Source organism: Muntiacus reevesi, chromosome 4, assembly GCF_963930625.1.
Source record: "Muntiacus reevesi chromosome 4, mMunRee1.1, whole genome shotgun sequence".
NCBI classification, from domain to species: domain Eukaryota; kingdom Metazoa; phylum Chordata; class Mammalia; order Artiodactyla; family Cervidae; genus Muntiacus; species Muntiacus reevesi.
The window spans coordinates 111,212,382-111,239,359 of NC_089252.1; the positions used below are offsets into that span (position 1 = coordinate 111,212,382).

Genomic DNA, 26,978 nt, shown 5'->3' on the forward strand with positions numbered 1-26,978 from the left:
TGGAGAAGTTGGGGGAGGTAGTTCATTCATTAGCAGTTTTTGAGCACTGCTTTTAAGCAGGTCCCTGTGTTAAGTACCAAAGGGGATGAAAAGACATACCATTAGGCCCAGCAGTATATAATGCTTCTTATTTAGCCCAATAAATTTTTAAAAAGTAATCATTTCAACATGGAAACAATATAAAAATGTTTGTGAGCTATTTTACACTTTTTTGGAACTCAGGTGTATTTTGTACTTACAGCACATGTACAGTTCAGCTCTAGTCACAATTCAAGCTCTTAAAAGCCACATACGGACATCACTGCCTACAGGATCCCAGGGATATGTTTAAAGACCTGCATGCCCCCAGAGACTGCAAGAGTTAATTTAAGGCCGGCTGCCCCGGTGGGACCCGTGTGAGTAGTAAACAGCAACTCTGCGGGGCATGCTGGGAGTTGTAGTTCGCGCTCGTCTGCCCATGGAGTCCAATGGGAGTTGTAGACAGCGGCCCTGTGGAGCACGCCGGGAGTTGTAGTTCGCGCCTGTCTGCGGAGGGGTTTGCGTATCATGGCCGCCTACGCTGAGCTCTGGTACTCTTCCGCTTGGCCGCAGAAAGTTTCGGTTCTGTCACGCCTTGGACCCACAAGCGAGTAAGTGCTGCGAAGGGCCGGCCAGACTCAGGGGGCACCTCTAGCTGCTGTCGTCTCCGTAGCGGAGACCTTCCCTCCGGGCGCGACTTGTCACCTGTTGCCCTTAACGTCCCCTCCTATCCCGACTCTTCCACAGACCCCGTCGGAGCCCCGACCCCTTGCCCAGCGGGCTTAGGAAGCACCTCGGGCTGATGGATCTGACGGTAGAACCCAGGCCTCCTCTGGTCATCAGTTAGAAAGAGAGACACCCTCTGCCCCCTCCGAACACCAGTTCCAAGACTCCTCACGGCCATGGGGTCGCCAAGGAGCCCACCATGTGTGGTCTCAAAACAAGTCTTGGAGTCTGTAAGCACAGGCGGACAGGCCCCGAGTTTCTGCTTGCCTCTTCGAAGAGGCCGCTGACCTTAAGAAGCGTACTTCCTGCCTCAGCTGGGCCGGGACAGCCCACCCCTTAACTTTGCAAGACTCCAAAACTTAACTTTTGCCCGGGTCTCTCGCCTCCTCCCGTCTGTCAGCAGACAGTTTATTTCTCCCAGGCCATCCCAGGCCACGGCCTAGCCTGTTGACCCGCAGCGGCTTGTGTTCTGGTGCAGGGTTTCAAGATAGCCCCTCGGTGATTGTTCCTGAAACACCTGTGGATTTATGAGTAGTGGGGTGGCTGCACCGGACTCAGGCTAGAGTCCATGTTGTTAAGAACCTAGGCGGGAAGGCTGGGTTTTATTTTTGTGATAAAGGCGTGTGTGGTTGACACTTTAACCACGTGACTCTCAGTGCATTTGTATCATCTGATGCCCTTTTTCACTCTTCTCAGTTCCATCCGCTGTCCCGTCCGCAAAAAAAATTGAGCGCTACCTGCGTTGGCCACAGCCTCTCTGCTTCTGTACTGGTCTTACCACAGCAGTTTCCTTTCCAAACAGAGAAATGGGTCAGGGGCTCTTTGAGGGCAGAGGATCAGGCCTTAATCTGCTCGCTGCTCTACTGCCACTTCCAGCCTTATGGTCGCCTCTGTACAAGCTTAACTCTGCCATCTGCCTAATGCGGCCTGCTGGGTATTGTAGGGGGGTTGAGGGAAGAGCTGTCACGCTAAGGTTTTCTGCCTTCAGTGACTCCTACCCTCTGAAGTGAGCCCATACTGAGTAAGTTCCACTTGACCCTCCCTCCGATGAGAGTTATGTTCACAAATTGTTGAATGCCCTGTACCAGTTATGAGCTTCCACTGTTGTTACCTGGAAATCAGAGGTAATTGTCTCAGTGATGGGATGTGGTCTTCTTTGATTAAAAGAATCTGAAAAGGCTTTAGGACAAATATTTTCTGCTTCTGTTAAAAGTGTTCTTTGTGTAGTGCTTCATTTAGTTTTTATTTTCTTTTCAGTCACTCTATTAGGAAAATAAACATACAGAATCATTGAGAAAATTGTGCAGTGAATGTACACTCACCTGTTAGAGTCTACAATTAATATTTTACTCTGATTATTGTTGCATTGCTTTAGAATCAGTCCTCTAATTGCTCTTCGGATGGGCTGTGCTCCTTTGCCGGCTGGTTTGGGGATACCAGATGGGTTCAGGAGCCACGCTTTTAACCTGGTCCTTTGGAGATGAGATGGACCCCACAGATGTGTGTTATGAGAGGAACCACCGAAAACAGCACAAGATCAGAGCAACTGGTGACTTTGTCCCATGTTGATCACTGAGGCTGTGGACTGCTACCTCTAGAACATGCAGTAGGCACTCAAGAAATGGCAGGCCCCCCGTTCCCTTTAGGGGAGAGGCTTGGATAATGGGTAACCTGTGTGCTCTGGTGATTCCAAGGACAACTTTGGTGACTCAAAACCAGCGTGTCTTTAATCCTGAGGCAGAGGCAGCATATTGTCTAGCTGCGGTGCCGTGGTGAAAATCACCAATGGAACTCATAGGCTGGAGCCACCCTCACTAGAGCAGGCCCAGGCAGCAGAGCAGGTAGGATTCATTAACCAGAAGCCTCCTGTGAGCACAGATGGAGTTTGGCCTTGTCAACATCTGCTCACCTACTGATCCTGCTCATCTGCTGAATGTTACTGTGTTGTTCAAAAGATAAACAGTATTTCCCATTTGTGATCTCGGTGCCAGGTTTCTGTATTTGTTTGTTTTTAAAGCTCTTGGTTTAATGGCATTTGTTTGAATAACTAAATAAATCAGTAGGGTGAGTTTTGAACTGTTTCCATGGTTCTGTGTTTATCCTGCTGTTTTTAGAGGTGTCACTATACTCTCGCCTTAAGAGCTGCAGCCTTAGAGCACAGGGGCTCCCCGACTTTCAGAAGATCAGGATGACAGAGCCATGCTGCGTTGGGTAGAAGGTGGTTTGCCCCTCTTCCTCACTTTGGAGCCAGTTCTCATGTTGGTTTTAGTGGCTTCTGATGGTCCTTCCTGTTCACACATGCCTCTGGCATTTGAAAGAACCCAGGTGCCTGTTTCTAGTTGGGCCAGATCCTCTGCAGGGATGAGGATGTGTGTGTCAGTGTGTTTCCGAGGACAGACTTCAGCAGAACCTGTGGCCATGTGGCTGGTTCCAGGGCCCAAGGGCAGGTCCTGGAGTACGGCACGCTTGGCCTGGGGCAGAAAACCAGGTTAGGGGAACCCTTGGAATCCAAAGGAAAAACTGAAGGGAAAAAGCCTTCCAAGCAAGACATTGGTCTGCAGAGGGTTAGGCCAAGAGGAGAATCCCTGTGAGAGGTCCAGAGTGGGCTGGAAGCTGAATCAGAGGCAGTGGCTTCATGTGGAGCTGGAAGGAACTGTAGCCCCACATGCTTTTTCCAGGGCATCTGCAGCCTGGGTCAAGAGCAGGGCTTAGAAGCCTCAACCAAAGGTAGCCACTGAGAATGTCTGTTCTTCTCCTTGCCCATCTTCTCTGTGGAGGAAGGTAAAGGGTAACACCTCTCTACACTGCACATGAAAACACATACACACACATAGGAAGAGGTCAGAAAACTTCCCGAAGACAGGCTAAAATTGCCTCAAAATAGTTTGAACCAAATGTACCATGGGTTTCCCACAGTCATGGCATGATCTTTACTGCATGATTTGGTTCGCAATAGGGGAAGGACATTTCACAAGGTGAACCTGATTCTACCTTCCTAATAGGGTTCTGGATGTTTCCTCTGGAATTTCCAGTGGCAAGACATTGGCCCTGCACCCCCAAATATAGATGTATGGCTCCTTCCTGAGCAACTGTCCACCTTCCTAAAAAAGACTGCTTTCTCCAAGCCCAGAAGCAGCACCTCACACCCTCAAGCCCCTCTTGACCCTGTTCTCCTGGGTCAGCCAACTGAAATTGGGGCCCGTTTTGTTTCATGGGGAGTGACCAAGAAATCTGGAATTGTTGGTGGGAGAGAGGGGGCCAAGAAATGGTGCAAGAAGTGATGGCCAAGGCTCAAGTCTTCATTTCCTTTAAGAGAGAAGAGAGAACTATGAGGAATGATGAGTGTTTGGGCTAGATGACCCAGACCCGCAGTTCATCAGTGCTTTAACTGTAGGTCTTCAGATATAATTGGGTCACCTGATGAGGCTTTGTTCACGTGTGTTGAAGCATCAGCCTCTGAGCTGGCCTCTGACAGACTCTCCAGCACTCTCCTAGGCACTGTCTTGAAGCCCTGGAGAGGACAACTTGCCTGCCCACTGACTGTTTCAGCGCTGACTGACCCCAAGACCTCCAGGCCTTCACAGTCACAGGTACCTGCCAAGTGCCCCCCTTCCCATGGGTGGTAACTGGATAGACGCTGTTGGGTGTACTGAACCCAGTCAAGGCAATGGATCCTTCAGAAAAGTTGTCTGCTTTTGACTGGTCCGAGCTGTCCTTGTTAACATTCTTTCCTGGTCAGGGTGGAATTGACAACTGGTGTGCTCCGCCTTGTCCCGGAGTCGGGGAGGAGCCTGCTGTATGGTACTCTGTCTGGGTCACGTCTTAGCTGTTGTGTTAGGAGAAGTACAACAAATCTGCCAGGTTGGGCAAGGTTGTCTTCTGTGCCCACACCTCCTCCTCCCTTTCTCATCCGTCTTCTCCAGCATGGCTACTCAGATGCTGTTGCCGACTTAAAAAAAAAAAATATACACAATGTGAGCGTTACAAGTTAAGTTTTATCTGGGATAAAATAAGAAGTTTAGCCTGGGAAACAGCTTCTCGGGCATCTCTGAGGAACTGCTCCACAGAGGTAGCGGTTAAGGTCAGTACTATACATGATTTTAATGAAAGGGGGTACATGCAGTCAAGCACACATTTCGGCAAAGGCTTGCTGCTAGTCGTGAGCAGCAGATGTCACTGTGAATGACCTAGTGCTTTTCTAGATATGAGAAGATGGAAGGATTTGGGCGCATAAAAGCTTCTCCTGAAAGTATGTATTGATACCTATCTGAAAGCCTGTTCTGCTAGTTTCCCAGACTACAGAGCGCCTCATTCCTGATCTCCACCCTGAACTCGTCAGAATGTGTTGAAGGTCAGTGACTGCAGTGGCTAGAGTGACTTAATCCTTGTAGAGGCAGATGGCAAGTGCCCATTTCCAGTTGGCATGGTGTTGTTCCTGCCGGAGTCAGCTTCTGGGCAACTTTAGGAGTATTAGTCATTTGTACCATAGTGTGAAGAAGTTTATGAGTCAGCTTTTCTTTGTATCTTAATTTGAAGTTGAACTGCTGTCTCTGTTGTTTAAGGCATTTAGGGCAACTGGGCAGGTGTGGGAGGAATTTGGAAGTCGAGGAAGGTCCTTCACCTCTAAAGTAATACCTCGGTTGTGACTTGGAAGCCAGGCAGTAGTCCCAGGTAATAAATAAGAATTTTTAAAAATGTGTTTAGTCCCTTTTTGTCTTTATCAGAAAATTGGATGCTTAGAGACATTCTGGATAAGCTTAAACATAATTTTGTGTTGTTGGCAAGAGACTCCACTGTTCCCTCAAATTTTATAAAATAAATTTCTCTGGTATTTGAAAGAGCTTGCCAGAGACAAGTGAAGGAGGTGTTTACAAAGTCATCAACAAGGATCCTAGGTTCCTGGGGGTGATTTGCACTGTGGGGGCCTTGCAAGGTGCTGGAGGCTTGGAGCCCATGGCGTGTGGACAGAGCAGCCTCTGAGTATCTCCCGAGTTAGGAGAGCAGTTTGCAGTGGGTAAGGTCAGGATCATGCTGGTTCATGCCAGAAGTCTGGGATCCCCGTGATATAATAGGAAATACATATTTGGTCTCTGTCCCTGGTTCCTGGCACAGAACTTCTAATACTCTTGGAATTTCCTGAGTAATAGGAGTATCCTTTGTTATTCAAAACAAAACCCTTTCAACCACACAGGCAGTTTGTGCTAGTAAGGTTGACTCTTCCTGGGCCCCTGGATAGGTGGTGTCTTGGTAAGGGCTGGTTGCTAGAGGACTTTCAGCCCCATCCTTAGACCCCCCTTCAGAAGGACTGAAGGTGGAGTTAATCACCAGTAGCCTGTGGTTTCATCAGCCGTACATTATGTAATGAAATGCTCAAAATTTTCCAAGTGAGGCTTCAACAGTATGTGAACGGAGAACTTCCAGATGTTCAAACTGGATTTAGAAGAGGCAGAGGAACCAGAGATCAAATTGCCAACATCCGTTGGATCATAGTAAAAACAAGAGAGTTCTACTTCTGCTTTATTGACTAAACCAAAGCCTTTGACTGTGTGGATCACAACAAACTGGAAAATTCTGAAAGAGATGAGAATACTAGACCAGATGACCTGCCTCCTGAGAAATCTGTATGCAGGTCCGGAAGCAACAGTTAGAACTGGACATGGAACAACAGACTGCTTCCAAATAGGGAAAGGAGTACATCAAGGCTGTATATTGTCACCCTGCTTATTTAACTTTTATGCAGAGTACATCATGTGAAATGCCAGGCTGAATGAAGCACAAGCTGGAATTGAGATTGCCAGGAGAAATACCAATAACCTCAGATATGCAGATGACACCACCCTTATGGCAGAAAGCGAAGAGGAACTGAAGAGCCTCTCGATAAAAGTGAAAGGGGAAAGTGGAAAAGCTGGCTTAAAACTCAATATTTAAAAAACAAAGATCACGGCATCTGGTCCCAGCACTTCGTGGCAAATAGATGGGAAACAGTGAGAGACTTTATTTTCTGGGCTCCAAAATCACTGCAGATGGTGACTGCAGCCATGAAATTAAAAGATGCTTGCTCCTTGGAAGAAAAGTTATGACCAACCTAGACAGCATATTAAAAAGCAGAGACATTACTTTGCTGACAAAGGTCCATCTAGTCAAAGCTATGGTTTTCCAGTAGTCATGTATGAATGTGATAGTTGGACCGTAAAGAAAGCTGAGCACTGAAGAACTGATGCTTTTGAACTGTGGTGTTGTAGAAGACTCCTGAGAGTCCCTTGGTCTGCAAGCAGATCAAACCAGTCAATCCTAAAGGAAATCAGTGGTGAATATTCATTGGAAGGACTGATGCTGAAGCTGAAGCTTCAATACTTTGGCCACCTGATGTGAAGAACTGACTCATTGGAAAAGACCTTGATGCTGGGAAAGATTAAAGGTGGGAGGAGAAGGGGACAACAGAGGATGGCATCACCAACTCAATGGACATGAGTTTGAGCAAGCTCCAGGAGTTGGTGATGGACAGGGAGGCCTGGTGTGCTGCAGTCTATGGGGTCACAAAGAGTGGGACACAATTGAGCAACTGAACTGAAAAACCTAGAAATGACAGGATTCTGAGAAATTCTGTGCTGAGGAACACACTGAAGTGCTGGAGGGTGTGGAGCCCTAAGGTCATGGAAACTCCACCCCACCCCACCCCACCCCCGACTTACCTATGCTTCTCTTCCATTTGGCTGTTGCTGGATTGTGTCCTTTAAAATAAACTGGTAATGGTAAAATGCTTCCCCAAGTTTTGTAAGTTGTTCTAGCAAATTGTCAAACCTGAGAGGGGGGATTCTGGGAGCCCTGATTAATAACTGGTTGATCTGAAGTACAGGTAGTGACAGGTACTGGGACTTGTGATTGGTGTCTGAAGCCCAGGCAGTCTTGTGGACTGAACCCTTAACCTGTGGTGTCTGCATTGACTCCAGAGTTAGAATTAGAGTTAGTTAGAGTTAGAATTGGAGAAGGAAATGGCAACCCACTCCAGTATTCTTGCCCGGAGAACCCCAGGGACGGCGGAGCCTGATGGGCTGCCGTCTATGGGGTTGCACAGAGTCGGACACGACTGAAGCGACTTAGCAGCAGCAGCAGCAGCAGAGTTAGAATTGAATTGAGGCACTTCCCTGGTGGTCCAGTGATTAGGACTCCGAGCTTTCACTGCTGAGGGCGTGGGTTTGATCCCTGGTCGGGGAACTAAGATCCCATAAACCATGTGGCTTAGACAAAAAGAAAACCAGTTTAATTGAACTGCAGGACATCCAGTGGTGACAACTGGATACTGGTATGGGGAAAAGGCCACACATTTGGTGTCAAAAGTGTTATGCGTAAAAATAGCTCATCCCTAAGCCAAAGGGCAAGCTCATCTAGAAACACGAGGAAATAAAGTGGAGGGAGACTGCCCCCATTCTGTCTTTTGAAGTTCAATAATAACCTCAGGATCAGGAAAAGGGAGGCCAGAATGCTGAGAGTCATTCTTTTAAATCCATGAAACTAGCCTTCTTATGGTGACCATTTGCTTCCTGAAGCCCTGGGAGGTGATGACCCACAGCCCTGTAGGGAAACCTGCTGTGACCTACAGACCCAGCAACAGGTTCTCAGGCCTATTCCCTTGGTGGTGATGCAGGCTCTTGGGAAAACCAGCTTGTGTAATCCGTGCTTGGGCACAGCTCACCTCTTGACCTGGGAGCTTGGCGTTGGCAGAGGGGGGCACGCCAGGGTTCAGCAGAGAAGGCCTCCTGGGCTCAGGCTGACACCTGCCGCTTCACCAAAGCACCAGGAGGTCCAGAAGGAGCATGTTTCCGTCTGTTCAGGCTCATCCTGCCCAGATGCCAGTTTGGTTTAGGGACACTGTTGCCCTCGTGCCAAGCTCCACAGAGGGCTGGTTTCTAGGAAATCGAGGCTGGTTGTATGGTTCGTGTGATATCCCAGCCAGAGCCTGGATGAGGTAGCTCAGAGTGTGTGGTTGTCAGGACTTCCGTTCCAGGCTCTGCCCTCCCCCTCATGTTCGGGTCTCCCGCAGCTCTCAGCATGCACACAGACCCAGTGGACTCTCCAGGTCATCTTCTTTCAAGATTATTTCCCCCCCAAAGCTACAAGGCTCTCTGTTGACCATAATCGAATAAGAGGCGTGAAGGTACAGATGTGGCCTCAACACCTGTCACGCCCTTTCCTCCTCGGATCTCTTCGATGACCTCCTGTTCATTTTTCAGGCCTTGCCAAACCCAGTCACCATCACAGACTGTCTACCACACTCTCCCTTCCCTAAGTGGAATGAACGTTCCCTTCTTCAGGTCTCCTTGCATCTCGTTAAATTCATCCCAGTGCTGCTGTTTCTTTTGTTGAGATAAAATGCACAGTAAGTGAGGTTTGACACATAGGTTTATCAAATGTATGCAGTCACGTAGCCACCACCATAATCAAGACAGATCAGAATTGCTCCCCAGATTTCCGCACGTTCTCTTGTAGTCAGACCCTCCCTTTCCCATCAGTCCTTGGCAGCCATAGATCTGGTTTCTCCCCAGTGTTTCCCCTTTGTAAAAAAAATAGCACGCAGATGGAATTGTAAAGTAGATGGCTTTTCAGTCTGGCTTCTTTCACTTGAAAAACATCATGTGTTGTGTGTATCCCTGGTTCATTCCCTCCCCTTACTGAGTATTCATAGCTTTTTATTTGCATCTCTGTGTGGACCTCTTCTGCCTTATCTGCATATCTGAACACTTCCTGTCTGTCTTGTCGGCACACAGCTGAGCTCCCTTAGGGCTGGACGGTGCCCGTGTGCCCTGAAGCCCAGCCTGAACTTGACAGGGCGGTGCTGGGCACTGTGTTGACAGTGGTGGTCCTTGACCGTCTCCTCCTTGCTAGGAGCCAAGTGTCTCCCAGGCAGCAGGGCCGCTGCACAAGTCTGACCCATCCTGGGCTGCTGCTCTCTAGGGTCCTGGCGGGTCCCTGCTCGGGCTTTGTGTTCAGCAGGGACCCAGAGAGCCGCCCAGGGATGGGCAGGCTGGCTTCCGGTAAATCAGCCTACCCTCACTTTGCTGTCTGTGATGGTGGGGTGCCAGCACTTTTACTGGGGACTTTGGCAGAGTCTCCGTGGATCCCCTGACCCTCTGGGGCTCTGTGTCTGAAATTCCTGGGGGTGTGGTGCTGGTGTGTGCCTGTCCACTTCCTCCTAGGCAGGAGGAGCCCTCTTTGGGCCTTGTTTTCCCTGAGTCACAGCCACGTCGGCTTGTGAGTTAAAAATAGGCCTAGGGATATCTGCGCCATGACGGCCCCTCCCTGGGCCCCAGGCTGACCTGGAATGCTTTTGTAAATATTTGGGAACTTGAAGTTCTCAACCATTTTTCCTCCTTCCTTGTCTCCTGGAGTATAGTAAGGGTGGAGGGAGCGTATGGACCCGCTTGTGTTTGAAACACTCAGGCTGGCGGCATACTTGAGAGGCATGGAGTTCAGAGCAGCTCCCAGAAGCCGGTGGAAGTGGTAACATTTGCTGTAGTGACAGCAGCTCCGGTGTAGAGCTAAAGAGGTTGAGTTCAGACTGGCCAGGGTTCCCCTCCCTGCTGGCCTGGGCCATAGACAAGTTACACAGCTTCTCTATGCCCCTGGTTCTCCCTTGTACGTTGTCTGCCCCTCCTCCGACCCCAGGGTACTGCTGAGGATTAGAATGACCGAGTGTGGAAAGCCCCTCGCCGGCCCAGTGCACAGGTGGCTACTCTGGCCACCTCTCGTCTTACCAGCCGATTTTCCCAGCAAACATTACGCCTTTGCATCAGCCATCTAAGGCAAGGCTTAGAGGTTCTGAAAGGAGGATACATTGGTGTCCACGTGCATGCCCACACCTCCTTCTGATGCGGCTCGGATCTCCTCCTCTTTTTTGGTCTCCTGCCACCACTGTGTCCTGACATCACTTCAACAGCTGCCCAAGTAGCACTGGTAACTCGGGACTCACCAGCCGTGAGAGGACTGGAGGCATGCTTAAAATAGACACGTCCCTTGGCTGTGCAGGCCCCCGGTGGCCCCTGGTGTCTCCCCTCCCCGGCTGAGCCGGACGCTGGGCAGCTGGAGGCCACAGACCTCCCCGAGAGGCAGGCCAGGCTCTCCTTGGTCCAGAAGCCCTGAGGGTATGTGTCCTCCTTCCACGGCTGCTGCTGGCCAGAGGTTCCCGACCATTCCTCAGAAAGCAGCCTGGGAGGGCGCGGGGCTGGGCATGGAGGGGATGGAGCTGGTATGTCCGCGCCTTAGGCCTGACTGCAGAGAGTGAGGGGCTGGACTGGTTCTGGCCTCGGTGTAGCGGGGTGAGGGGAGCCCCTGGGAGGTTTTTAAAGGTGGAAAGTGAGGCAGGCCTCACTCACTGCCCTAAGAGGGCAGCCTGGGAGGGGAGCTCAGAAAGAATAGATGGTGCTATTTAGTAGATCTCATTTCTTCTGAAGCCCCAAACCAGGTCATTGTGTCTGAATATAAGTATATCAGAGAATGTAAGTGTATCAGAACAAGGCTCAGACAGAAGGGTCTAGCCCTTCCCGTTCAGAGGAGACGCCCAGACCGCGTGACCGTGCTCCCAGAGCAGCGTCCCTCTCCTGCTGACTTTAAGTCATGTCTGTGACCTCTTCCTCCACGGCCTCCTCCCCGTGCAGGTGCCACCATGGAGTCTGACCGCTGCTGAGCGGCCCGGGCAGGAAGCGCGCAGCCAGGAAAGGTGGCCCCAGACGGTCACGGTCACCATGGCGTCCACCAGCGCGGAGAGCCAGCTGCAGAGAATCATCCGCGATTTACAAGGTACGGCCCGGCCGCAGGGCACCCCGAGCTTGGCGCGGAGGGAGCTGTGGCTGTGCTTTGCCAGGGCCGGCTGAGTTTCAGCCCTGTGATCTGTGTTTATACCGATGGTAATCGGAGCCCTCGGCACACATCACTGAAATATTTGGGGCTCAGATGTCCACCCCGTGTGAGGCTGGAAGAAGTTGCCTGGCCCTCCTCTCAGACACTATAGAGGCAGTGTGTAGACAAAATCAGGTACCCCTTTTTGCCTGATTATAGTGCATGTATGTACACACACCGCTGGGCAGTGCTGGAGTTGGCTCCTCTGTGAAGGAGTATGCGCCCGCCCTCTGAGTAGGAAGACGACATGCCTGCCTTTCTGGTTTCGCGCTCCCGCCTGGCCCTGGCTGCACTCACTGCAATTGGGCCTGCTGCTTCCCAGACTCTCTGAGCTCAGTGAGAGAGACCGGCTCGTGGGCCTCGGCAGGACAGAGGGAGAGCGGGCGGGGGTGCGTGTGAGGAGTGCAGGCCTGGAGGAACGGGCTGTGTTCTCTACTGACTGCGGAGTCCAGGGCCCAAGTCCACCCTTGTAGGTGCCGTCCCAAGGATCAGAACTTTAGCAAGTTTTCCATCCCCTGTGGATCACCAGGGCAGGTCTCGTGAGCCTCTCTGGAGCACTGGTACATGTTCTGTACCCCCTTCTTCCAGGTCACGGGGACCCTGGTGACACGCCCCTGATAAACTCAAGGCCCAGGTTCCTAACTGCTCAGACCTATGATAAACCAACTGCAGTCGCTCAGCTAGTGGAGGCCACAAGAGTGTTCCTTGTGAGGGTCAAAACTGGATGAGATAAAGATCACTTTCTCAGGCTTATCTCCTATTTATGTAGTACTTTGGGCCTCTACTAGCTGATGATTACATGGCATTTCACTGTGCCAGGCACGAGGCTCATAGATAATAACTCGTTGAGTCCTCACATTTGGTCCTGTGAGGCAGGAACCATTTCATTCCCATCTTGCAGATGTAGAAACAGACGCAGAGGTGAAGTGACTTGCCTCAGGTCACACATTCCATCAGATGGAGCCCAGGTTTGTACACACAGCTGGTGCCACAGTCTGTGCTCTTAACCACACCAGTCTGCGTCCAGCTGCAGTGTGAGATGCCTCTTTCCTTTTTTAAATCTACACGCACGTGCACACACACACCCAGAAAGTAAAGTGACAGTCGCTGCAAATCTGAGTTTACCCTGGTCTTCAGAGCCTTCTCTACAAAGTAGACCATCTTCTCTGTGTTTCAGTCTCTGGTTCTCAAGGAGGACTCTGGGACCTGCGGGTCCTCAGTGGAGGGAAGAGAGAGGAAGGGAGGAGCCCGTGGCAGAGCTCGTGATCCAGGGAGGAGGATCGGCATCTGCTTTTGTTCAGTTGCTCTTTTCTACTCTGCAAGCTGTCCTTGTCTGTCATCCCCCATGTCCCAGGCCATCTCAGTGTCTAGTACGCAGTGCCAGAGCACCTCAGTGGGAAGTTTCAAAAGGCATCACACTTTCTCAAGAGCCTTTCCTTTCATCTGTTGGTAACAGTCAGAGTTTAGAGCAGGAAATTTCATATTCCATATCCAAGGCTCCTTCTGTCTACCTTTCAGAAGTTCCCACGTCAGGTTATGAGCTTTGCCCCTTCCTGAGGGCGGAGGAGGAAGGCTATGTGTCCTTCCCGGTCCCTGGCCCCGGCCCCGGCCCTCGGAGCCCCCACACAAACGCTTCTTGTCGGGCACACCAGACATTGGTCACTTGTTGGGAGACTCAGTCCCACAGAACCTGTCTTTGCTGGTGGCTCGCTTTGCCTGAGGGGTCAGAGTTGGTTAACTTTTAACAGCTGAGGCCCAGCTTCAGTCCTGGGCACATCTGCTTTCTAACCATGCCGTTTGGTACCAGGGCTCCTTTTCTTTCAAGAATTGTCAGTGAAGGCAGTTTTGTACTGCATATCCCAAACCATCTCAGCTAGGGATGTTTTTCTCAGGGTCTAAAGCAGACCCACCTTCTGACAGTCCCTCTGTCCCACAGAAAGGCTGTGAGTGAGAGTCAGGGGTTTTTCCTCTTTTTCTGCGTTGGGAGGTAAATTGTCTTAGAAGTTATGAGAGGACCTCTGGGGTCAGAACCAGGATTCTCCTGAGAGAACCAGGTTCTTATTCTAGCTCTGCCGTTTGCCACCCTTAATCTTTGGCCAAGTGCCCTGAACTCTTGGCGAGCTCCTTGTCTGTAAAGTGGGGATGAAAATGCCCACCTCTGTCAATTCTACCTGTACCATTTTTTTTTCCACATTTTAACAGCTATGAAATAGGGCTCATCTTAAAATCAGTTGCATCTCAAGATCTGTTGAAATAAAGCAATTCCTGCCTCACAGCGCTCTGTTGAATAAGGAAGACACACAGAGGTCTGGCGTCTAAGCGGCACTTAGTTGGCAGAAGCAGGTGGTGGTGTCGCTCTTGCCATTGTCGTCATGACTACTGTTTGCACATTCTGGGTCCTCAGGAAGCCTGGATTTACCTGTACTGAGCAGTGGGGTTATAGTGAGGAACAAGAAACACGGCAAGGTAGAGGATAAAGCCTTCGGGAAGTCTGTATTAGGGACTGCTGTAGGATTCGTCCATGCAGCGGACGTTTTTGTCCAAATACTGCTTGCAAATCATGAGGCCTTCTTGGTGGTCTTACAGGGCTGACTGAGAAAGGTGCTGAGTCAGCGAGCTGTTGTAAAGTTCCTGTGGGCTCTCGGGACAGCCTCGTGCCTTCTGACTTGGAGTTCCAGCCCACAGATGTTTAGGCAGCACCCCGCGTGTGCGCAGTGCTTTGCCATCGTGGACCACTTACTCCTCCTGCTTCTCTGGGTCACCCTGCTGCTCTCTCTGAGGCCAACTCCATCTGGTTACATGTTCCTGCTTGTTGTCTTAAAGATGCTGTGACAGAGCTAAGCAGAGAATCTAAGGAAGCAGGGGAACCCATCACAGATGACAGCACCAACTTGCATAAGTTTTCCTATAAACTCGAGTACCTCCTCCAGGTAAGTGACTCCTGTCGTGTGTTGCTTCCTGCTCTGTGGTCTCTCGTCTCTCTCTCAGCTGCCTCATCAAAACACAGGACGCAGCTCCGAAAGCTCAGTGCAGCTGTTGAGCCCTCCTGGTTGGACTGCGGGTCAGAGCCGTCCCCAGCCTCCAAGTGTGATCCTCTGGGGAATCAGATTGTTGCCCCTCAGGATGGTGTTGGGAATTGAGAGCATTCTTCTGAGATTTTGCTTTCTCTGGTAGCTCAGCTGGTGAAGAATCCACCTGCAATGCAGGAAACACCAGTTCGATTCCTGGGTCAGGAAGATCCCCAGCAGAAGGGAATGGCTACCCACTCCAGTATTCTGGCCTGGAGAATTCCGTGAACAGAGGAGCCTGACAGGCTACAGTCCATGGGGTCATAAAGAGTCGGACACGACTGAGCAACTCTTGGCTTCACTTCAGAGATTTATGTCCTCTTAATGCAGGTCACAAGGTCTCTGTATAGCAGGGATCTTCACTTTGGGGCAATCCCATACCCCTTTGGTATCCCAGTGAAAACTATGCAATCTCTCCCCAAACATAGTCATACATACCTGGTCACACATTTTCCAGGAGGCTCTGGGCCCTCTGAAGACTATCCAGAAGTCCCCATTTTAGAGTCTTGCTCCTCAAAGTGTGGTCATAGACCAGAAGCATCTGCGTCACCTGGGAGCAATGTAGAAGTGCCCTCTTGGTTCCCACCTTGACCTGCTGAATCAGGATCTCTGAGGTCAGCCCAGGAAGCTTTCTTTTAACACATCCGCTATATAACCGAGCTTACATCTGCTCGGTTCAAGAAGCACAGATCTAGAGAACCGCAGATATGGAAAAATATAGGCAACTACAATAGGTAGAAAGGAAATGGACCAATACAATAACAAAACTTATCTCAGGGTGATGGTGTTAGGCATTATAATTTTTTCTTTTCTATTTTAGTTTGTTTTATCCAGACCTCCTAACAATGTATACACATGTTTTATAATCAGAAAAAATGCCATAGAACATTAGGTTATAGGAAGATACCCTCTATCATTTGAACACTGTAAGTTTGCAGTGTCACCTCCCACCAGAGCATATGGCATGAGAGCCCACTGGAGGAGGTGTTGCAGTGTGTTGAAGTCTCACCTTTCATATGCCTTTTAGACTGGTTCTCTTGTTTTACACTGTGAAAGTATTAATGGGCTTTTTTTTTTTCTTCTTCCCTGAATTCACCCATTTTGGTTTGGGTTTTGAAATGACTCATGGCTGACATTTATTTGGATTTATTCTATGTATATTAAAACAGTACTGAAACTTGAGTTGTGTTACTGGGGTAAAATGTTACTAACACATTTCCCTATGTCAAGACATTGTTAATAACTCTTCATGTTGCCCTAGAATTTTTCTCTTGCATTTCTTTTCCGTGTGTTAATAGCACCTTTGGTGTCTTCTGCCCAACTCTATGCACAGAGGTCACTTCGAGGGCCTGTTATTCCTGAATCTCACCAGTTATATGACCTTGAGCTAGTTGCTTAACCTCTCCTAGCCTGTTTCCTCACCTTTAAACTGGGGACTAAAACACCCTCAGTCCCTAGTAAGTAAAAATAATGCCGATAAAGAGCCTCACTCAGTGCCAGGCAACTAAGAAGCTGTTGTTATTACCCATCATTTAAATGGTGGGATAAACAGCAGTGTGTTTGAAGGTCCTCTCTCTCCTTTCTCTGCCCAGTTCGATCAGAAAGAGAAGGCCACCCTCCTGGGCACCAAGAAGGACTACTGGGATTACTTCTGTGCCTGTCTGGCCAAGGTGAAGGGTGCAAACGATGGGATCCGGTTCGTCAAGTCCATCTCGGAGGTGAGCGAAACAACCAGTGATCTCACATCTTCTCCTCTCCGGCTTAAGCCTCTCTCACAGAGACCTCTGCTGCAGACAGCCAAGTGAGGGAAGGAGGGCTTACCGGTAGTGAGGAAGTGAGAAAACCCAGTCCAGCTGTGTGCAGTGCCTGCGGAAAGCTCAGGGACGCCTGGTAGGTGAGCGTCTACCACGCCTAAGAGTGGCCGAGTCCAGACTGTGTGTGAGACCTCGGCCCACACGTCACCTCGAGGGTGGGCTGTTCACATTGCAGTCTGCTCGTGGTACCCCCAAAGACATGGACAGCACAGGACACCTTCACCTTTTTTTCAAAGAATTGGTTTCTTAAAGAAAATCCTTACAGTTTGCTAGGTTACTTTCCCTATGCCCAGAAAACTTGGATTTGAGATGAAGAGAGTGAAGTGGGATCTTGAGAGACATTTCTTAAAATGCCAGCAGTAAGCAACTTCCCACATTAAGTTCTAAGCCCTGCAAGAGCAGAATGCCATTGCTTTGCTGTTTTACAAAACTCCGGATGAACAGCAACACACATTCTCTGTCTCATCAGTCTAGTCCATCTGGTAGTGAATAACTTTGCACGTTAGGGAATCCACCTAGATTTGAGACAGGAGGTTTATACATTTCATCTTTCTTTTCGGTATCTCATCAGTAAGCCTAAGGTCCCTTTAAAATCAGATCACATGCTCCTTGGCTGGCCTCCCACAAAGGCCACAGGGTCATGTGCTCTGGGAAGAACTCCCCAGCTGTGCCACCTGGAGCTGGGTAGGTTTCTTCTTATAGAGAATGACAGCGTTAGACATGCGGACACTGAGGACTGGGCATTCTCCACCAGCTGTACCTTCTGACAGCTGAGAAAGTGAGGGAAGATCCTGGCTCAGAGGAATGGGCTTAATGTCCAGATGTACAGACAGGTCTTGTGAGCTCATGCCTGGTGGGACCCTCAGGTACATGATTAAGTGTTGTGTTGCTTCTCTGTGTAGTGCAGTGAGTTTTGATTAGATGCTAACAAAACTTAAGGAATTGAATGATCAAAGTGGACCCATGATCTCAAAAAGTTCTTAAAAAAAGACTATGCAGTATCTTCATTTGCTATACAAAGGAACTATTGTTGTTCCCTTCCCTAAAGGATGTTTAAAAAGACCTTTTAACATAACTCCTTTCATACATATAATAGATTCAGTTAATAGGCCTGACTTAAAATGTAGCCTCAAATGTTTGCCTTTAAAAAATTAAATGTTCCAAGTGCTGTTACTATGGCCATTTTATTAATAAGGACAGGCCCCCTCCTTGGGAGTTTATAGACTTGAGCTGTTATATGGGGTTTTTTTTTAGATTGAGCGGGGCCTGGGTGTGGATGTGTGTGTGTGACCGATACGCTTCACTTCACGATGCCTTGCTCAGCTGTTCTCAGCTGCCTGGGTTCCTGGTTGTCACCACTGGGCACTTTGTTCTCACCTCATTCATAAGTGGAAAAGCATTTGGACATGGGGATGTCATTCTCCCTGAGCATCTGTCGGGATCCACTCCCTGCGGACATGCCATGGTGGATTTTATAAAGCCAGTGGGTCAGGCTGCCACCCACCTTCATTTCCAAACCTCCTGGCTGTACCCCAGATCCACAAAACTCACACAGAAAAATGTCTTACAGACTCTGACAGAAATGTCTTATGAGGTTTCACACCTTCTCATTTTTTAAAACTACCTTATATTGTGGTATCATTTCCTCATGTCAGCAATGAGAAGGCACAGAGCCCTGAGCTAAATGGTGATGGGAACCGAGATGTTTACAGCATCGTGAACATGCTGGTGCTGGAGGTCATACCTCGTGTTTCCTGTCTCAGTACAGTGCCATGGTTAGCTTCTTAATAGGATGGAGGGTTGTTGTCATTGTTCAATCCCTAAGTCGTGTCCTACTCTTTGCGACTTCATGGACTGCTGCACACCAGGCTTCCCTGTCCTTCACCATTTCCTGGAGCTTGCTCAAACTCATGTCCACTGAGTCAGTGCTGCCATCCAACCATCTCATCCTCTGTCGTCCCCTTCTCCTCCTGCCCTCAATCTTTCCCAGCATCAGAGTCTTTCCCAATGAGTTGGCTCTTCACATCAGGTGGCCAAAGTGTTGGAGTTTCAGCTTCAGCATCAGTCTTTCCAATGAGTAGTCAGGGTTGGTTTCCTTTAGGATTGACTGGTTTGACCTCCTTACTGTCCATGGAACTCTTAAGAGTGAAATGTTAGGACCATCTTTTGGTTAGACCATTGCCACCCTTCCCCCAACCACCAAGGTAAACACTTCTGACCTTTGAAGAGATGAGAGGGGAATGAGTCTTGGCTTACCCCAGTCGGAACCAGTGCCTGACAGAACAGGTGCATGTGGTAAGTTGGCAGGTTTTGAGCTCCTGCCTATCTATCCTGAGCTTCTGGGGCTGGAACATCAGGAGCATGAACCCTGATTTGCATACTGATCTCAAGTGTCTTGCTAGGGCCAGGCTCTCTGACCAGCTTACTCTACCTCTATCACAACAAGCTGCCAGAAACCTACTTAGAAGTCGTTTTTTGTCACTGTGGGGAGAGGTGAACACAGGCCTGCACTCAGACCCTCTATCCACCTCAAGGTTATTGAAACAGAACTGCACCCATTTTTCATTACTTCAGTGTGACTGGGCCGCCTAGAAACATCCCTGCCCTCACCCCCTGCATACGTTCTGACTAAACCCAGTGAGCTGGCATAGCTGAAAAGAGATCCCACCAGGAAAGCACTGGCAGATGTATGGATTTTACTGATGGCTCCATGAGTACACAGAGGAGCAGTTACGCCCGTCCCAGGTCCCCGACACCCCTCTGCCTTTTGCCCTCCTCTCTGTCCCCCCCACACTGCCTCCAGCTGCGCCGCCTTGGCCTCTTCTGCTGCCTGTCTTCTCCCAGCACCTCACAAACCCAGCCCAGACATTTGCTAAACGGAGACCATTGTTCCTCAAGGGTACTTCTGCTATGAGGAGCCCTCCATTTATCTCCGGCTTGTTTTCTAAAGATTCCAAGTTAAACCAGACCATTTCATCTCTGACTCTAAACCCAGGGATTCTGAGGGAACAGAGGAGGAAGAATGACCTTCCAATAGAATCCACAGTAGATGTTTGAGCCTCTCATGACTGTGCCTTCCATGGCATGTTTGCTAGAGTCCACAGATTATTCTCAGATGGAGGCCTGCAAGACATCTACACACTTTAGGCCTTTTTCTCTGAGGTGACATTCTCAAGTGTTCTTTGAGGGACTTGAGTGAAGCTTGTGTGTAGGGGAGAGCTGGGTGGCATTTTCCGCCCTGTTTCTGTTTTTGCCAGCCTGCCTTGGAGGCCTGTGTTTGGAATTGGGCTAACAGCTCTTCGTTTCTATTTTATCTACTTTTTCCAGCTCCGAACATCTCTTGGAAAAGGAAGAGCATTTATTCGCTACTCCTTGGTGCACCAGCGGTTAGCCGACACCTTACAGCAGTGTTTCATGAACACCAAAGTGACCAGGTAAACACGTGACAGTTCTGGGCTCTGCCCCCTGTGATTCAGGAATGACCTGAAGGCCCCTCGTGAATGGTAATGGTACTGCTTACACTGGGCAGAGAAAGACAAACGGATCTCTTATGTGGAATCTAAAAGCAGTATGAATGAACTTATTTATGAAACTGTTGAAACAGACTCACAGACATAGAAAACAAACTTCTTGGGGAGAGGTAAATTGAGAGTATGGGATTAACAGATACACAGTACTATATATAAAGTAAACAACAAAGATTTACTGTACAGTACAGGGAACTATATTCAGTATCTTGTAATAAGCTATAATGGAAAAGAATTTTTAAAATATAGACATGTACATATATTGTTGTTGTTCAGTCGCTAAGTTATGTCCAGCTCTTTACAAACCCATGGACTAAAGCATGCCAGGCTTCCCTGTCCTTTACCGTCTCCTGGAGCTTGCTCAAACTCATGTCCATTGAGTCAGTGATACCATCCAACCACCTCATCTTCTGTTGTCCCCTTCTCCTTTGGCCTTCAATCTTTCCCTGCATCATGGTCTTTTCCAGTAGGTCAGCTCTTTGTATCAGGTAGCCAAAGTATTGGAGTTTCAGCTTCAAGCATCAGTCCTTCCAAAGAATATTCAGGGTTGATCTCCTTTAGGATGGACTGGTTTGATTTCCTTCCTGTCCAAGGGACCCTCAAGAGTCTTCTCTAACACCACAGTTCGAAAGCATCTCTGCTTTGGTACTCAGCCTTCCTTATGGTCCAATTCTCACATCCATACATGACTACTGGAAAAACCATAGCTTTGACTATACAGACCTTTGTCGTCTAAGTGATGTCTTTGCTTTTTAATATGCTGTCTAGGTTTGTCATAGCTTGTCTTCCAAGGAGCAAACGTCTTTTAATTTCATGTACATATAGTGTGTAACCAGATCACTTTACTGTACTTGTGAAACTAACACAGTACTGTAAATCAGCTATCAAAAAAATTGTGATGCTATGTAATACACAGAGTGGAAGCCATCAGTATCCAGTGATGGGGGGCTGTAAAATTACAGCAAATTAGCTTAAACGACATAGCACGACATGGTTTAAAATTGTAATAACAAGGTCTGTATAGCAGCAATGAAAATAGCAATATAACGATCAAGGAAAAAGAATGCAAATCTTACCTGTCCTAATGACAACAATGCAGAAATTGCACAAAAACATATAAAACAATTAGAAAGTATATGAGAACATGATGTGATAAATAAAAGGTAGGACTATGTAGTTTTTTTCTTTTTAAATTATTGTTTTTGCAGTGAACGATTTTCTCCAACACTTTGCACCAGGCATTAAAGTGTATGAGGCCTCTGGAACAAGTTCAGGAGCCCTCAAAGAAGTGTGATAAACTAAAAGATTATAATAATATTGTAATAATGCCAGGCACAGTGGCAGTGCCTGTCTTTGTCACATCCTGGCACAAGCAGAGGCCTTCACCTGTCCTCTCCTCCCCTTCCTGACCACAGTCCTTGGTGCACACGGAGCAGGTAGCCCTGAGCTGTCACAGGTGAGGAGGCCTAGGGAGGTCAGACGCCTCTCTCTGGGCCCCACTGATCCTCAGGTGGGAAGCAGAAACTGGGGTTCAGGTCTCAAAACTCCTGATGCCAGGTGGTTTCCCTTGGTGGATGGCATGTCCTTGGTGCTGGCAGACGTGCCTCTCCGCAGAACCACCTGTGGAATCTTTAACACCAGCGAGCCTGGGGCTCACCAGAGATGCTGAGTCAGTGCCGGCCCCATTGCTCTGGGCTCCCTGCAGCTTGTGGCAGCGACCAGATGGGAAGCCTTTGGGCCCCTTGTGCCCCTCCCATCCCCTGAGCAGCGGGAGGAGGGCAGGATGGAGAGCAGGACTGAGCGCGTGAAGGCGGGAGAGGATATCAGAATAGGAGCCTGTTAGCTGAACCTCTGTGGTTGGCCCGGCTCCCCTTTCCACCTCTGCCGCCCGTCTACCTCTGGGTCTTCTTCCAGTTAATCAAAGAGATACGTCTGAATTAAAGAAAAACTCTTGGGGGGGGCAGATATTTTGTTTCATTTTGTGTCACCTTTAAGATTTGTGTAAATGCATATTTCTTGCATATGCTAAGCTTTGTGAATTCTTGTGAGTTGAGAACCTTTGCACGTTTGATTTGAAGGTTGTTTTGTTGTGTTGTTTGGTGACAGCTGTCATAAACTGACTTACAGTGTCTCCCAGTTCCCAGACATCAGCCAAGTAGCTCATTAAACTCATCAGTGTTGTCTCTCTAATTCTTACTGTTTCACATGAAGTAAAACAGCCACCACCTCAAACTGGAGATACTTTGTTCTTTGACTTTTTAATTCGTGTCTGGGCAGAAATTAGCAGTGAGTTCAGTGTCCTGTATTGCGTTCTCCAAGAGGGATAGAAGACAAGATTTTCTTTTGAAAAGGAAGTGTTCTTTCCCTTACAACTACCCTTTCCTGGACGGTAATTCAAATTTAAGGTTTCTCGCATTCTTTGGGGGAACAGATAGGATATAAATAATAAACAAATAACCATCTAGTTCATTTCAGTAATTTCCTTGAAGAAGAGTGAGTTTAAGAGTTACATACTTCAGTGGTGAATATCACATTGGGATGTGCATATTTCTGTCTGTCTTTAGTTAATTTAGTACCCTGAGTTGCAATTTGATGAGGCAAAACCGTGCTAGGAGGACTGACTAAATGCACTCTTCCATTATCTTTATTATTCCTATACTTAACCCCTTTTCATGTTTTTCTGCAGTGACTGGTACTATGCAAGGAGCCCCTTTCTGAAGCCAAAGCTGAGCTCTGACATTGTGGGCCAACTCTACGAGCTGACTGACGTCCAGTTTGACCTGGCATCGAGGGGCTATGACCTGGATGCTGCCTGGCCAACGTTTGCCAGGTACTTTGAAGAATTAACTGCTTGGTTGAAAAGAGGGGAAAGAGGTGTTTGAGGTTTTGAAGCTTGCCCTCAGTCTGCTCAAAGCAGTTTTGCTAATGTGGCAAATTACCTTATGCTTGCGAATTTTACAGACATGGTTGCATCATGACTAGCGATAACATCTGAAGGTTCCAGCCTTCAACTAACGTAGTTGGTTAGGTGGTGTGAGTCAGTGGAGATGCATATGCAAAACCCAGGGTTTTCAGATGTGTTAAGGAACTCAGTGTGGGAGCGAGTGGAAGCAAGTGGGCTTTTCCCAGCTGTGTTCCCGTAGCTACAGTTATCACCATAGACACCAGAGAGAGGGGTAGAAAGCGCATCGCATAAGGGCTGTGGGAAAGCTCGCCTTGCTGTGTCTTCTTTTCCTGCGCCGGCACAGCGCCCGTCTCAGGAGTGACGTGCCGCGGAGGCAGGCACAGAGTGGAGGGGCTTGCCCAGCGCCACACAGCCGGCAGGAGCAGGGCCAGGCACCAGAGGCGAGCTCAGCTCACGCCCAGCACTCTGCGGGTTTTTTTTTTTTTTCCGCTTTCTGTAAAAAAAGGTGTGTTTTGTTTTTAATTCCAAGTCTTTGTATTTCTTATTAGGGACTTCTTTCTGTGAAGGAAAAAGTACTGACTGTAATGGAACCCATGTGCCAACTACTGGGACTTAAGAGCCAACATTTTTGCCATATTTACTTCACATGTCCTTTTTAGAACGGTTCAATTTTAAAATCATTTCAGAATTGCAGAAAAGTTGTAAAAACAGTACACAGTGCTCATCTGTCCTTCACCTCAATTCCCTAGCTATCAGTGTTTTACTACAACTGTTTTTATCATTCTCTTTTCTTTTGTAATTTTTTGGCTGCACCTCATGGCTTGGGGATTCTTAGTTCCCCAAGCAGGGATTGAACCTGCACCTTTGCAGCAGAAGCATGGAGTCTTAACCCCTAGACTGTCAGGGAATTCCATATCACTTTTTCTCCTTATGTAAACGTGGTTTGTTTCCATTCTCATTTGAGAATGTGTTACAGCCCTGATTGCCCTTTAGTCCTAAGTATTTCATTGTGTATTTCCTTAAAAATCAGGGACATCCTCTCATACAACCTCAGTACAATAGTTAAAATCGGGGAATTGACATTGATACAATACTGCTCTCCAATCTACAGAACATACTCAAATTTTAAGAATTTTGCCAGACACATCTTTGAGTCAGTCTAGGATCACGTCAGTGAATTGTCAGGGGTCTCTAGTCCTTGTTCATTTGGAATAGTTTCTCCTCTTTGTTGTTTATAGCACAGGCGTTTTGAGAAGTAGAGGCCAGTTGTTTTGTAAATTGTTCCTTGATTTGAGTTTGTCTAGCGTATTTTCCCATGACTGTATTCAGGGTAAGCGTTTTGGGAGGAATAGCCCAGGCATTGTGTCCCTCTTGGTGCATTATATCTAGAGGCACAGGATGTTGATTTGTTTCATAACTAGTGAGGTTAACCATCATCATTTGGTTATGCTGGTGTTAGCCAGGTTTCTCCTGAAGTTTTGGTTCTCTCTTTGTTATTAATATGTATCTTATTGGAAGACATTTTGAGACTAAGTTTTTTTTTTTTCTTCTTTTAACCTATTTCTTTTAAATCTCTCTCCTGTTAGCATCCATTGGTAAATCTTTCCTGAATCAATTACTGTCATGGTTATCAGAGTGATTTTTCTGAGTCCATTCTTCCTTCTGCATTAGTAGTTGGCATTCTGTTTGTAAGGAAGTTCTTTTCTTTCTTCTCCGTCTGTTTATTCATTTGCTTATTTATAGCAGTATTGTGGATTCTTCTTTTATTCAACGGTTATATTCGTCACTATAATAATTTTAAAGCTCAAGTTATCTCATATTTGGCCAGTCAAAGCCCCTTCAAGCTGGTTCTGATGCCTTTTTTTTAAAGGAATAAAATACAGATTCAAATAAAGCCCCACCCCATGGCCATCCTTTCTGATTTCTCCCTTTCAGAAGCAATTACAACCCTGTAGTTGATGAATGTCATTCCCAGATATTTTTGTGTTTTACTATGTGTCCTTATAAATATATATATAGTTTTATTTTATATATGTATATTTTTTACATTTGCATACATTGAATCATCAAGTAGCTATTCTTTTGCAACTCGTCTTTTTCATTCCACTTTGTTTTTGAGGTTTTTAGCTATTTGCACGGGAGCTCTGCAGATGTGGAATGGGACTGGCAAACCATGGCCCAGAGGGCAGTGTGTAACACACCTTTGTTTACCTGCTGTCTGTGGGGCTGCTTTCAGGCTGCGGTGGCAGAGCTGAGCTGCTGTGACAGAGCCCATAAGGCTTACAAACCAAAAATATTCACTGTCTGGCACTTTACAAAAAAGATGACCAGCGCGTGGCGTAGTGTTCCTTTGTGTGAGTAAAGAGGTCTCTGTCTCTCCAGTGATACAGAGTCAGACTGGTTCTGCTTTCTCCACTGTGATACACTGCCAAGAGCACCCCCATGCCACCTCACACACGTATGCACACGTACGTGACTGTCTTCCGGGTAGATGCTGAGAAGTGCGGTCACCGGGTTGTGGAGACTAACAAGGTACAAAATGCAGTAATTGTAGATTAAGGGACAGATTCTGGTTAAGTGAAAGTGCATTTCGTTTGCAGTGACTAGTGCCATCAAATAGAACTTTCCGCAATTAGGAAAGTGTCTGGGGCGGTCACATGACCCAGAAGAGGTCTTTCCGCCACATCACCCGTGTATCGTACTGTAAAGCCGTGACTTCAAGGCCCAAAGCACAGCGTGACTTCTGTTTACCAGACTGACTGCTCCTGGTTCCTCACTGGCAGACAAGTAATGGCTGGCACCAAAGTTTCTATGAGAGCTTAAACCCCAAACTGGGAAAATAGCATATCGTTCCTTTTTGACAGTGGGAGAAAAGCCACCATGCTTAGACTTCAGCAGTGGAGTCCAGCTGAACGTGTGCTTTGGTAGAAATTGTCGGACTTTGCCTCCTCACTGTACCTGGGTGGGCGTCACCCCTGCCACCACCCGCTTGCCAATTGACAACCAAGGCCTCCCCAAGTATGTGTGTGTGTTTCCTGCTCTGACGCAGGCGTGTCTGCTCTGCGGCCCCACAGGCGGACCCTGGCCACCAGCTCTTCTGCTTACCTGTGGAGACCGCCCAGCCGAAGCTCAAGCATGAGCAGTTTGGGGAGCAGCTACCTGCAGGTAACGCCAGGAAGGCTGGAGACTTCCAGTCTGTCCTGTCCTTGCCCTGCCCAACTCAGGGGACGTTTGCAGACACCTAGTGTTCCAGCCCCACGCCACATGACCCCTCAATCCTACCTGCTGTTTCCTAGAGTCCAGGTTTTTACAACCAAAAGGAATTTAGGCCTTTTAAAAAGTAAGTTATTTTTTAAAACTTTTTGAAGTGTTTTAGAAGAAGTGATTTAGCTCCGTGGTTAAAAGTGGCAAGATCATATCCTGACTGTCACTCGCCACCTGTGTGACCCTGGGAAGGTGACTTACCTTCTCGAACCTTGAGCTCTCTCGTCTATAAAATGGGATCGTAACAATTATCCCAGCCCTTAAGATGGTTTTAGGGAATAGATGAGGGTACGCACATACTGTGTTTGAGGGCTTGGCGTGTGCCTAGTGCTCAGTGAATGCTAGTAGGTAAGGTCAGTTTGGTTAATTTTGTTATCTATGTGAATGGAATGTGTCATATGGTTTAATGAGAAAGAATGCTGAAATTATTCAGCAAAGCAAAATAAAGAGTAATCAATACAAGAAGGATTCAGAGTAGCATTTTTACCCCATTTTGTGATATAATCGCAGTAGGAATTGTGGGTACAGTGCAGTGGGTGAGCAGTAATTTACATATAAGTTCATTTCTCTGAGAGTGACCATCCACTGTGTTACCAGCGCTAGCGGGGGCGGGATGGGAAACGATTCTGAGTCTCAGGGGAACTCACGTGTGTGGCATTGCATCATGGTGTTAGGATGTGCTGCTGACCTTCTCTGGCAACTGCTTTGAGCGGAGGGGTTCCAGTCCTTCGAATTGCTCCATAGACTTTAGGTCACCTAATTG

The 26,978-nt window shown here is 48.0% G+C and overlaps 1 protein-coding gene across 2 annotated transcripts in view; it reads left to right on the forward strand.

The window, feature by feature from the left end:
- The first annotated feature begins 523 nt into the window (after positions 1-523).
- The window catches only part of FYCO1 (FYVE and coiled-coil domain autophagy adaptor 1), a 78,684-nt gene continuing 52,229 nt past the window's right edge, over positions 524-26,978 (forward strand). The window contains exons 1-7 of one of the 2 annotated variants that reach the window (XM_065933872.1): positions 524-629; positions 11,397-11,538; positions 14,461-14,567; positions 16,298-16,423; positions 19,847-19,953; positions 22,733-22,876; positions 26,026-26,116. In XM_065933872.1, coding sequence (XP_065789944.1) covers positions 11,484-11,538; positions 14,461-14,567; positions 16,298-16,423; positions 19,847-19,953; positions 22,733-22,876; positions 26,026-26,116 — 630 coding nt within the window. In that variant the 5' untranslated portion in view covers positions 524-629; positions 11,397-11,483. Of the gene's footprint in view, positions 630-10,693; positions 10,884-11,396; positions 11,539-14,460; positions 14,568-16,297; positions 16,424-19,846; positions 19,954-22,732; positions 22,877-26,025; positions 26,117-26,978 lie in introns of those variants that run through there. The other variant, XM_065933873.1, reaches the window with a different exon arrangement.